Here is a 13,271-nt window from a genome sequence, read left to right on the forward strand (position 1 = left end):
TAGGACAATACTGTCTGTAATAGTGCAAAACTGGAAACAGGCTAAATGTCCATCGACAGGAGTATGGAGAAATAAATTGTGCATATTCATGTCACGACATAATGCCACAGCATCATGTGTCTGGATCAGATGGATTTGTCCCAAGACAGATAATACTGAGTGACAGAAGCATGTAGAGGAATGAGAGCATTTAGATAATTACACGTTTAAAAACACACGAAGCAATACCACATATATTTCTATGGATAATTAAGTATGTATTAAAAGTATCGACAGACATACTAGAAGGATATACATCAAATTCACATCAGTGGTTGATCTGTGTAGGGAGTGAGGGGAAAGGTTCTGAAAATGGGCAATACAAAGAAAACCGACTCTACCTGGGATGCCCTGCTATTTATTTTAAAAATCTGAAACCCAAACGATGACGTGTTAAGATTTTTTTTTTTTTTTTTTTTTTTTTTTGTGGTACGCGGGCCTCTCACTGTTGTGGCCTCTCCCGTTGCGGAGCACAGGCTCCGGACGCACACGCTCAGCAGCCATGGCTCACGGGCCCAGCCGCTCCGCAGCATGCGAGATCCTCCCGGACCGGGGCACGGACCCGTGTCCCCTGCATCGGCAGGTGGACTCTCAACCACTGCACCACCAGGGAAGCCCCGTGTTAATATTTATTAACTCCAGTTTGTTGGCACGCGGGTGCTCATAATACGATTTTTGTACTTGACTGTATTTTTAAAACTTTAAAAAGAACTGTAAGAAAACAATATAGGTATTAAATTATGGATGTAGAATCTATACTGTGAATCACAAATTCAAAATCTTAGAGGAACCAGGAGTGCAACTTAAATGAACAATGAGTAAGCTGACGCAGCTGGAGAAGTCATGCACATCAGATGAGAGGTGGGGGAAGAAACGGCACATGCAGTGGAAACTGGGCAGCTGCCATGCAGCTCCAGCAGCCTGTAGGACTATGGGCATTTGGGCTCAGTACTGCAAGATGTTTCTGCCTGCAAATTTTAGCTCCATTAAGAAAAGTGAAGGCCAAACTAAATATATCTGTGATCCAAATGCTGAAGCTTAAGATAGGAATTTAATGAAAGAAAATAAGTAAGAGCTGGAGGAATTGTGGAGGGCTTCCTGAAAGAGGTGAGACTTGTCTGTATGGTTAAAATAAGAAATGAGGGGCTTCCCTGGTGGCGCAGTGGTTGAGAGTCCGCCTGCCGATGCAGGGGACACGGGTTCGTGCCCCGGTCTGGGAAGATCCCACATGGTGTGGAGTGGCTGGGCCCGTGAGCCATGGCCACTGAGCCTGCGCGTCGGAGCCTGTGCTCCACAACAGGAGAGGCCACAACAGTGAGAGGCCCGCGTACCGCAAAAAAAAAAAAAAAAGAAATGAGGAAACTTCTTAACTATTTCACATGATTTGTCTATTCAATATAGTCAGCACTCCATATCTGCCAGTTCCACATCCACAAATTCAATCAACCATGGAACAAAAACATTAAAAAAAATCCAGAAAGTTCCATAAAGCAAAACTTGAATTTGGCACACGCCCGCAACTATTTACATAGCCTTTACATTGTTAAGTATTATAAGTAATCTAGAGATGATTTAAAGCATGTGGAAGGATGTTCAAAGTTTATATACAAATACTATGTAATTTTATATAAGGGACTTGAGCATCCATGAATTTTGGTATCCACAGGGGAGCAGGGCGTTTCCTGGAACCAATCCCCAGTGGATACCAAGGGACATGTATAAGACAGGGCAACTGAAGTAGTTTATGGATATGGATAAGTAGTACGGATAGTAGTTTGTGGATAGTTTCTAAGTTTGTAGAAATTGTGTCAACAATTCAAATGATATTTATAACACAGCCACAAAAGATTAAACTCCATGTACCCTCTTGTTCAGAGTCAACAAACTATAGCCGGTGGGACAAATCTGGCCCAAGGCCCGTTTTGGATGGCCTACAAGCTAATGATGGTTTTTACGTTTTAAATGGTTGGGGGCAAGTGAATGAAGGAACATATTTTTATACCATGTGAAAATTGTATGAAATTCACTTTTCAGTGTCCAGAAGTGAAGTTTTATTGGAACACACTGATGTCCATTCATTACATGTTGTCTATGGCTGCTTTCACACTAGATCAGGAGGGCCAAGTAGCTGCAGCAAAGACCCTGCGACCAGCAAAGTCTAAAAATCTTTACAGAGACAGTCTGCTGACCCCTGCCCTAGTTGGCCAAAATTCTTCCCTGAAGGTGGCCCGTTTCTTGATCATTAGACTCTGGAGACTGCAAACATCTCGAATGTCACTCAGTGGAGGTTATTTCACTTAATTCTCACATTCACATGAGGAACCCCAAGCTCAGAGGGAAGGTAAGACCTCTAAGGTCACAGGGATATACTAAGTGGCAGTCTGAGCACTGTCCCTGGAGTGTGGACCTCCAAGATCTATGTTCTCAGCCATCCCCCCATTCCCCACAGCAATCCATGGGTCAAAAGAAGCCTTTTCTTCCCAGCCTACTGCCAGCTGCCAGTACCTCCCAATATCATCCAAGCCCCCTATGTAGGCATGCACTCTGCTTTTGTGTTCCTTGGCCCCAACTCAGTGGGCCTCTGAATGGATGGCAAGTCTAGTGACAACCTGAAGGACATGAATCCAGCAGCCGGTCTGAGAGGCGATGATTTGGGAGTTTCACTGGATTTGCTGATTACTCAAATGACTTACTTTGGGCAAAGTAAAATCAGACTCTTCTAGCAAGCAACAGAGAATTGAAAAACAGATCAATGGAAGCAGCACTGCTTCATTTCCAATGACTTTATCGGATGTAGTTACTAGAGGCTAAACAATGTATTTAAGCTCAGGGCTAGGTCTCTGTGTCGCTCCAGGGCTATATTTGAGAGCATGTCCACTGCTAAGCATGAGGTCATGGTCCCTTCAGTAGAAAGAAGGTGTTCACTTTTTTCAAACCTCCGCAGCTTTGGGGTTTGTATAATTTTCTAGGCAAAATGTTCTCTCTCCCCCTTCACTTTGGCTATTAGTTCTGCTGGCAGAACAGTGGATCAGAGATTTATGCCAATTAGAATTGGATTTATACAGGGACTCAGTGAGGCAATTGGCCCTAGACAATTTTCTGAGAGCGTCTCTGGCCCTTCTCATCTCTCACTCTCCCCTGTACAGGCCAGGAAAGTTCATATTCCTACTGTTCCATGTTTGCTCACACTGTTCCCCCACCTAGAATACCTTTGTTCTTCCCTCTCTGCACAGACACAAAGCTCTACCTAGCTACTCTATTTTTAATCTCTTCTTTGATATCCATTGGCAACTACAATTTGTCCTACCCCCTTACCATTTACTTGTTTTGTAGTTCTTTCATGTGTTGGTCATTTATTATTATTTTTTTCCACGGTACGCGGGCCTCTCACTGTTGTGGCCTCTCCCGTTGCGGAGCACAGGCTCTGGACATGCAGGCTCAGCAGCCATGGCTCACGGGCCCAGCCACTCCGCAGCATGTGGGATCTTCCCAGACCGGGGCACGAACCCGCATCCCCTGCATCGGCAGGCGTACTCTCAACCACTGCGCCACCAGGGAAGCCCTGTTGGTCATATTTTATCAGATAGATTGTGTTTGAATGGGTCTGCTGTGACTTCGTGTCTGGTAGCACAGCGGGTACCCATCAATACTTAGTGAATAACATCCCCGCCCCTCTTGTCCCAAACGCCACAATCCTTTATTGAACAAACCTTGGAGAATTCTAGTATCTTTCTTCAAATTTCAGCTCTGAGCCTAAGATTTGAAACTCACATTCCTTGCTCTCAGTTTTCCTCTTACTGAGGGTGTGAGCTTAATTTCTCTGGGCCTCAGTGTTCTCCTCTGCCCAAGGACAATAATCCGATCTACCTGATGGGGTTATTGCAAAATGTCAATGAAATCAAGTTTGAGAGACAGCTCAGCAAGATACCTGACACAAAGGAAGGTATGGAGCAGACACAGGTTGGCTGCTGCCCACTCCTGGTAAGAATTTATCTATTCTCTTCCAGAGAAGCTGCACCCCTCCCTTTGGGGATTTGTTTCCCCCCTGGGAGGCTGCCAGGTTCTCCCTGGCCCCCGTGAAAGATCAGCTAAATCACAACCAATTGGTTAAAACACTTCATATCAAGAAAGAATTTCAAATGTGGCTTTGAGGCTGTAGGAAAGCAGTGTTTTTGCATCTGATGCCACATCTGAGCCAAGCAAAAAAGAGCTCTCCTTAAAGTGCTAATTTGGGGGCCAATAGTGGACCAAAGAGTCCCAAGTGCTCTAACAGCCACAGGCACCTCGTCAGCTGGAGGGCCACTGCCTGAGACAGCAATAAGCCCTCCGGCTTGTCAATCATCCAGCCCTGTTCTCAGCCTTAAGTAATAAGAACGGTCACATTTCACTGTGAATTAGACTAGACTAGATGGCTCCTGTCAAGGTTACCAGGGAGAGGCTGAAATAATAACATTTGAAAAGACAGTGGAAAACAGAGGAATAAAAGCAAGCAAATCCCATGCCTGCAAGCTGGGAACTGTCTCTCCCACACAGATTCCCCTATAAAGCCACGATGTTAGACGTTTCCATGCTCCTGAGCTTTGGCCTCCGGGAGAACTGCACACTGGAGAGATTCTGTAGAAGGTGGAAGAAATAAGAAATCATTCCCAGGATGGTCCTCATTCTCTAGCTGCCCTTCTGCACCCACTGCCATTCCACCCCTGCTTCATCATCCCCTAGACACACGTCTGCACACAGACACAGGCTGCTCTGATTCCTACCCAACTCCAGGCTCCCGTAACTTGCAACTATTGGATTCTGATCAGAGCACTTCAGAATCTCTGGGGATCTGTAAGCAACTCCCTAAAATGCTAGAGCCATGGGCCAGAGAAGTCACTATACTCACAATGGTGGTAAGATTATTGTGTTAATTCATTCATTTCTTCATTCAATCACTTAATACATATATATGGTTAAATCCTCGGTGCTAGCACAAAACTGATGCACATGGCAGTCAAAAAACAAAATACACAAAGATCCTCCCTCATGGGAACTTAAAGTCAGTGTGTGTGTGTGTGTGTGCGTGTGTGCATGTGTGTTGTTTATGTGCAAACACGTGTGTCTGCGTCTTAAGGTTAGATGAAGGGGGAGGGGAACCTACTAAACCAACTGCTATTTTCATGAATATTTATTGCCTAAAGTGTTGTGAAGGAAAAAATACATAGGGCTAAGGCATATATAGAGTGGGGCCGCAACCTGGTCTGGTGGGCTAAAGGAGGGTGTGTCAGAAAACTGATACTTAGGCTGACACTTGAAAGATACTTAATTAGAAGCTTGGTTGTTCAAGTGGGGAGGGCAAGCACATTCCAGATGGATACACAGACAAAGACCCGGGGCAGAAAGGCACCAGTAGATCAGAGAAGGGTGGTCAGAGCATGGGGGCCAGAAATGAGGTCCCAGACATGGACTCAGTGTAGATATATATAGACCATTCAATGAGTTTGGACTTCATCCTAAGTCAATGGAAAGCCCTCCACGCATTTTGAGAAGAGGAGTGGTGTTTCCATATTTCCAATTTCAAGAAACTCACTCTGGATGTAAGTCAAATTCCTACACATAACCTAAGACCCTTCATAGGCTCAACCCCTTAACCCCAGTCATGCTCTCTCATGGTTCTTTCCTTTGCTTTGAAGTCATTCATTCTTTCAACTAATAAGAAGTGATTTCCAACTACATGCCAACCCTCTTTTTGGCACTGAGGTTATAGTGCTCAACAAAACTGTTTAAAATGTGTGCTTTCTTTGAGCTTACATTCTATTACCTATTAATTGGTTGTCCATTGGTGAACTGCTATTGAAACTTCCAGATTGACTCAGTTGTCACATTTCATACATGTGAACTTTTCACTTCCCTCTACTTGTATCCTGGTTATATAACTAGGGATTCTTGATGAGTGTGTATCTCATTCCATGCACCCCCCAACACACCAGACTGAGAGCTCCTTAAAGGTAGATATAATTGTATTTACCTCTTTGATATTCCTTAAGAGGGTCTAAAACATATCAGAAGTTCATGAATCATTTCTGAATGAATGTGTAGTAGTCAGGGCTCTCTAGAGAAACAGAATGAATAGGAGATAGAGACAAAGAGAGAGAGATTGACTATATGGAATTGGCTCACACAATTATGGGGGCTGACGTGTCCCAAGACCTGCAGAGTGAGTCAGCAAGCTGGAGACACAGGAGGGCCAATGGTATAGTTCCAAGCTTGAGACCCAGGAAAAGTGGAAGTTTCAGTTGGAGTCAAAGGCAAGAAAAAGCCATGTCCCAGTTCAAATGCAGCCAGGCAAGAAGCATTCTCTCTTGCTCAGGGAAGAGTTAGCCTTTTAGTTCTAACCAGGCCTTCAACTGATTGGATGAGTTCCACCCACATTAGGGAGAACAATCTGCTTTACTGGGTCTACTGATTTAAATGCTAATCTTGTCGAAAAACACCTTCACAGAAGCATCCAGAATAACATTTGACCAAATATCTAGGCACGCCATGACCCAGTCAAGTTGACCCATAACATTAACCATCACAAACTAATATATATTATATCCTCCAAATGAAGGTAACAAGGCAATAAAACCTTAGTGTGAATGAGCTAGGCCTTCTTTCTCCCTGACTTCAGTTGAACTACCGAGTCAGGGTTAACAGAAAGAGGCAGGATACAGAATTCAAATAGCCTACATCATAAATAAGTTTTTGGCTAAATGGCAAGGTTAAGCAATCTTGTCCCCAAATGGACCTCCTGTCCTCGAAGTTCCTAAAGCATATATAAAATTATTTGGACTCCTGCTTTAGTCTTTGTCATTGCTATTCCATGCGAGAAAAGTAGTGGTCATCCTTAGTGGGCCACTTGGTTTTAAAGTCCTTTTTAAACCTAAGACAGAGCCAGAAATTGCCTCCGGCAATCATTCCAGGGCCTACACTTCTGGCTGTCTAAGGAGCCCTGGATCATTTTCATACTAGAGAAACTTTGAATTAATAAAAAGTTAAAGATAGGGAGCTTGAATTGTTTATACTTGGTTGGATGATTGCTTCCCAACTCATCTTAATTCCATGAAAGACAACTACCTGTCTGCCTCAAATCCCATATAAGAAAATTTTGCACTGTTCTAGTTCCTGTTCTACTTACTAGCATTTAAAGAATCTTGATAAGCAAGGTAGAAGGGAGACAAAAACTCTGCCACACTCCTTGGAGTCTTACTGGGGAGGAAAGAAAAACAGGAGCACTAGCTCATCTTCTCAGTAAATGGTTTAGCCCTGAGGTCAATCTCCCTCATATCCATGTGACCAGCTAAACCCCATCCAAAGCTGAGAAAAAAAAAAAAAAAAAAAAAATATATATATATATATATATATTTCCATTTACGATTAGATGAATACAGAATTTAAACTGTCTCTTTAAATTTGCTGGGGAACGCCAGGTTCTGCAGAGATTGATGTACATGCACTATTGTTCAAAGTAATGCCCAAGAGAAGCATGCAATGAGTTCAGAGAGGCCTCATACAAGAGAACGCAGGATAAATCACAGTATGAGATAAGGAGAACACAGAATAAAAGGAGGACCAGTATGTCTCTTTGCTAAAAAAAAAACAGGGAAGACCTGACTTTAGTACCATACATATCTTCACTGCCCAACCTTCTAGGGCCATGTCAGATTTGATTGTGATGAGCAGCCACATTTGGCTTGATCCATTCAAGTAGATTGATTGCACAATCTTCTTGAATGTGTGAACCTTCGCCTTACAGAACTTAGAACTCAATACTTGAGACTTCCTAGTGGCTGTATTGGAGGAAGTCCCAGAAAGGAGGAAGGTTTTCTTTTCATATCTAGTGATTAAGCGAAGGATGGGAAATCATTTGGAAAAGTCAGCTCATGGTCAGAGATCCTTATGAAAAAAGATGGCAGTATTCCTAGTATTCTGGGGTTCGCTTCCTGGAATTCCTAAGAAAATATTTTAATCCCTTGGCAGAGTATTCTGGGTAACATGACAGAGTCATTTGTATGTCACATTTATTTAATGTATGCAGTCCACGAGGACAGGGGTTTCTTCTTGATTTGTTCATCTAGAATAGTATCTGGCACATAGGTACCACTGGTTTTTTTTTTTTTTTTTTTTTTTTTTTTTTTCTTTTTGCGGTATGTGGGCCTCTCACTGTTGTGGCCTCTCCCGTTGCGGAGCACAGGCTCCGGATGCACAGGCCCAGCGGCCATGGCTCACGGGCCCAGCCGCTCCGCGGCATATGGGATCCTCCCAGACCGGGGCACGAACCAGTATCCCCTGCATCGGCAGGCGGACTCTTAACCACTGCGCCACCAGGGAGGCCCTGGTTTTTTTTTTTAATAATATAATTTTTCGAAGGTCTTGCTGGGACCCTAGAGACTTGGGATTTCTCTCTCATTGTATCTCTGTTGTCTAAATCTCTCCATATATACATGTATATCTATGTGTACATATATACGTGTACATATGTCTATACATACAAATACTTGCATAGATATTCACTATGCATATATATCTACATACTTATCAAATCATTTGTATTTTAGAAATGAAGTTTATGTTATGATATTGCCTTTGAACATCCAGAATTTGTATTTATACAACATATTGTTGCTGTGTATCTACCAAACGATGAGGCTTTAGACTCTAAGCATTACTAACATACTATATCTTAAATACTGTCTATGGCTCAAACAGCTAACCTTGCATACAATAGTGTTAACTCTTAATAAAGTGAGTTGACAGCAACAACAGAGTCCATTTGTTATCACAGGAAATTTAATTAGAAATTTAGATGGTGAGACAATTCTGTTTTGGAGAATATTTTAGGAGAACAAAAAGAAATTGCTGAAAACACTCAAATTAAAGCTGTACTTCCTGAGTAACAAATTCTACAAGAAATCCTTGTTTACACTGTACAACAGAATTGTCCAGAGAAGTTCTATCATGGCACAAGTTGGCCTCTAAAGACATCAGTTACGAATACAATATACCCCTTGGGAAGACTGTAGCAGCGCCTCATAGGGTTTGACATCATGTCTTTAAATTTCCAACAATAGAGCCTACGTGCCTAACACATGGATCATGCTAAAAAATGAGCGTTAAGTCTTTAAAAGACACAGTTCACACCCTTGAAGTTAGAGAGAAGGTTGTACAGGCAATTTGGAAAATTCAGAAAGAATTAAAGAAGATAATTTAAAATCACTTTTCCGTTCACTTGTTCCAAATAATTTTAAAGACATTTTGTGAAGCCACCCAAATTTTCTGTTATGAACATTTTTTTAAATAATGAGGACACTGGGAATCCTATAGACTCTTTTTATAGACATATCCTATATACATGGAACCCCTTTGTAGTGTTTCTGCTGAATTTCCTAGGACTGGACTTTTGTCCATTTGTTCTGTTTGTTTTCTCCAATTAGTGCACCATTTTCCATCATGGCTGGGTTCTTTCTGTCATTCTGAAAGCTCAGAGGAGTGGCTGGTCAGCCCTCTGGTTATGAGGATGGAATTGCAAAGAAGGAGCATGGCAAAGTGGTCCCGTCTGGGGCTAGATTACAACATTTGATCAAAACTGCGTAGCTGCAGTTATAAAAGATTTTTCAACTGATCACTCTGGGAAAAAAAGTAAAGCATAGGAATTAGCCATTTGCCCTTGTATTTGCCTCCTCCGCAAAGCTCATCAGTCTCATATCAGGGAAAGATTGATTCAAACTATAAAGAAATTAATGAACGCAAAGGTTAAAAGAAGAGCAGTGTCCCCTAGAGTAAGAAGATGATAGCGTTCCCCCAAACTAGCCCAGGAGCATTCTATGAGCCTTTCTGTGACAAGTCCACAATATAGCAAATTCCCCTTAATCTTGTCCAGCAGACTCCCTTCATTCTGTCCAGCAAATAATTAAAGTGTAAGGTATTCCAGTCTCTTGGAAGTAGGGGAGGTGGAGAGCGGTAGGGCTTCGTATTGCTGGTGAAGTGTTCCCACAACTATTCCTCCACACCCCCCTACCTACAGCAGTGCAAACAAACACGCATAATCAACTTTTTAAAGAATTAAACTATGATATAATTTTAGAAAATATCAAATTATTATTATCTTCTTTAATATTCAGAAAGTACTTTGGAGCTTTTTACACCTTTAAGATCTATGTCTCTACCATCTATTCTCATCGTAAAGGAGTGTAGAAAAATTTTCACAGCAAATTAATCTGAAGTGGAACAAGAGCAACTCTGTGTGTGTGTGTATATCACAGACTCTAGGAGGTTCCCTTAAAACATTCCCTGTTTTCAATAAGTTGGCTGTTTTGTTCCCTCTGTCCCCATCCCTAGTTCCTTACTAGGCTGTTTTGGAAAGAGAGAAAACACATCGAAAGACTTAAGCTTTCTGTTTGCTTGGGTTTTGGATAAATGGAAATTTGTTACAATACTTTAATTTTATGAGAAACCTTAACTTTTCAATTAGAAGCCCAGCTTCTCTAATCCTGTCAGTAGCCTCTTGAATTGGTGGGTGTTGCATAAATATGTCCATCTTACAGATGAGGAAACTTTGGTCCAGAGACTGAAATGTTTTCGTGTAAGCCTCCTGGGGGAAAGTCCATGGCCTCCGCGGAAGTAGAACCCAGGTCTCCAGGCTCCTTTTGACCAAAGACAAAGAAGTACTCACGTCATAATTTGGGTCTCCACGCCTGCCTCCACCAGAGCTCCGTCCACAAAAAGAGGAACTGAAGTGAAACCGTACTTGTTCCAGGAGTGGCCCTCGTCAAAACTCACCCTGGGTTGGAAACAAGTAGATGGAAGAGACAGCTGAAAATAAAACCACACTATTTGGCAACCAGTTTTCAGGTGATTAAATTCTCCTCTGTATCTCCCTTTCTGGCAGTTTGGATTATCAATAGGTATTAATCTTCAACATCTCCCTATATTATTATGAGATTTGATCAAAACTGCATTTCCTGGCCCAGGCACAGACAGCACCAAGAGCTGCAGAAATAGTTCAACATCTCAGAATTGAAGGAAAAACCCACCCAGGCGGGAGGGCTTAGTGGATGGAGTGTCATGTTTCAAGTACTCAGAATGGAACCTGAGGTTCAATTTACAGCACAATCAATTCAGCCTCTGGAGTCTCTGACACAGACAAATTCAGCAGTGCAGCATTTACCCTATGGGAGGGGAGGTGTGTGTCTTTCAGATCAAACCTTACAAATAGCAATTTCCTATTTGTTCAGGATGGATGAAGTATCATTTTCCCTCCCCGATGCCACTTTAAGGGGCTTTTAGGGAGGAGTATTGAGTGTCTGATGTTCTGGTCAACACTGTTCCATCTTTCGACCAAGGGTAAGAGGAAGGTCTGGCCCTTTGTGGACACAGCATCTGAAACTCTTTAAAGGGATGCTGCTAGTGGAGAGGATTTGAGCAATCTTGAGCAGTTGCTTCCTTCCCTTTCTTGATATTATCGAGTTCCCTACTGCCCCTTGATTTAACCACAGGACAAAGCCCAAAGACTATCTCCTCTGAGAAGCTTTTCCCAACACTCCTCCTTCCCCAAGGCAGCTTTATTTGCTTCATTTTCTGTGATTCTTTTTTTTTTTTTTATTTTTTGTGGTTCACGGGCCTCTCACTGTTGTGGCCTCTCCCGTTGCGGAGCACAGGCTCTGGACGCGCAGGCTCAGCGGCCGTGGCTCACGGGCCCAGCCGCTCCGCGGCATGTGGGATCTTCCCGGACCGGAGCACGAACCCGTGTCCCCTGCATCGGCAGGCGGACTCTCAACCACCGTGCCACCAGGGAAGCCCTGTGATTCTGTTGGCCTGGTTAATTCTTAAGTTTTCTCTGACTCCACAACACAGGATTCTGAGTTCACCTGTAGAAACTCTATTTTCCTACAACAGCCAGGCCTTCCCCTGTCATAGTGCTGAGTGATGACTTCTTAACTCATCTTGAATCCCTCCACTCAGTATTATAATCTTGGGAATTCAGGGGTCACATATGTCTTGTGCATTGTCTGACCATCCCCCCCCCAGATATCACCTACATATCTTTATTACAATGCTTCTTACCTGATACTACATACATAGCTTCAAAAGATATGTCTGACTCTCCCACTGAACTGTCATCTTTTTGAGGTCAAAGACCATACTGTTCACTTTTGCATTCCTAAAATTAGCAGAAACACTGGCACATGGTACTATATAAATGTTAAATGAATATATGAATAAAAAAATAAGAAGTGATTAAGGAAACTCTTTTAATCCATCCAATAATTTTTCAAGCATTACTTACACTAGCATCCATGAATTGGATGTGAATCCCTGTCCCCATTACTAGTCAATCTACTCAGTCCATTCTCTGGATATTATTTGTCTCTCTATCTTATCCTCTCTTCCCAAATAAACCGATCTTAAAAATTAGAAAGTCAATCTCTTTGCCCAGCTAGAAAAACTAGTCTCATGCAATAAGAAGTTTTGTATTTCTGGTATACTGAGGCCTACTTCTACAAACAAAAAGCAGGCAGAGGTTATAAAAGTTTTTATGAGTTCCTAAATGATCAGTATCTATTTTGACTTTTTATGAACAACTTTACCAAGACATCTTTGACATACAAAAACTGTATATATTTAAAGTGTATAACTTGATGCTTTGATATAGATAGATAGATAGATAGTGATATAGTGAAACATTGGCCACAATGAAGCTGGTTTCTGAGGGGGTGGGAGTGGAGGGTGGGCAGGAGGAAGAAATGAGGAGATGTTGGTCAAAGGGTACAAAGCTTCAGTTATGCAAGATGAATGAGTTCTTGGAGATCTAATGCATAGCCTGATGATCTAATGTATAGACAAGTCAATATTGTCTTGACTTTTAAGGACTTGGCCATTTCAGCCTTTTTTTTTTTTTTAATAGGCTGAAGGCTAAATAATCACTGAAGCTGAACCAGAGGAAGTTGAGCAGATCTGAACTGCTTCTCTTGGAAATGAGTTTCTCATTCAAAAGTGAAAACAAGAGCATAATTGGGAATGGACTTACCTTTCAGGCTATGTACCCTCCTGGTTCCTAAAATAACTGTAGGTATTTCAAAGGATGTCATGGCCACTAACTAGTTAAGTCTGTCTGATAAGTCCAGAAGGTATAAAAAGATATTTGTTTAGTTTTTGGTTTGTTTATTTTGATGACTTTGGATTGATTATTGTCTTGATAGGAAGAAGCCAAA

General features: G+C 42.1%; 1 protein-coding gene across 1 annotated transcript in view; it reads right to left on the reverse strand.

Moving 5' to 3' along the window:
* Nucleotides 1–13,271, reverse strand: part of SORCS3 (sortilin related VPS10 domain containing receptor 3) — a 626,549-nt gene that overhangs the window by 61,351 nt on the left and 551,927 nt on the right. Inside the window, exon 14 of the mRNA XM_060103648.1 lies at nucleotides 10,733–10,840. Coding sequence (XP_059959631.1) covers nucleotides 10,733–10,840 — 108 coding nt within the window. The remainder of the gene's footprint in view (nucleotides 1–10,732; nucleotides 10,841–13,271) is intronic.

This window comes from Mesoplodon densirostris, chromosome 1 (assembly GCF_025265405.1).
Source record: "Mesoplodon densirostris isolate mMesDen1 chromosome 1, mMesDen1 primary haplotype, whole genome shotgun sequence".
Taxonomy (NCBI): domain Eukaryota; kingdom Metazoa; phylum Chordata; class Mammalia; order Artiodactyla; family Ziphiidae; genus Mesoplodon; species Mesoplodon densirostris.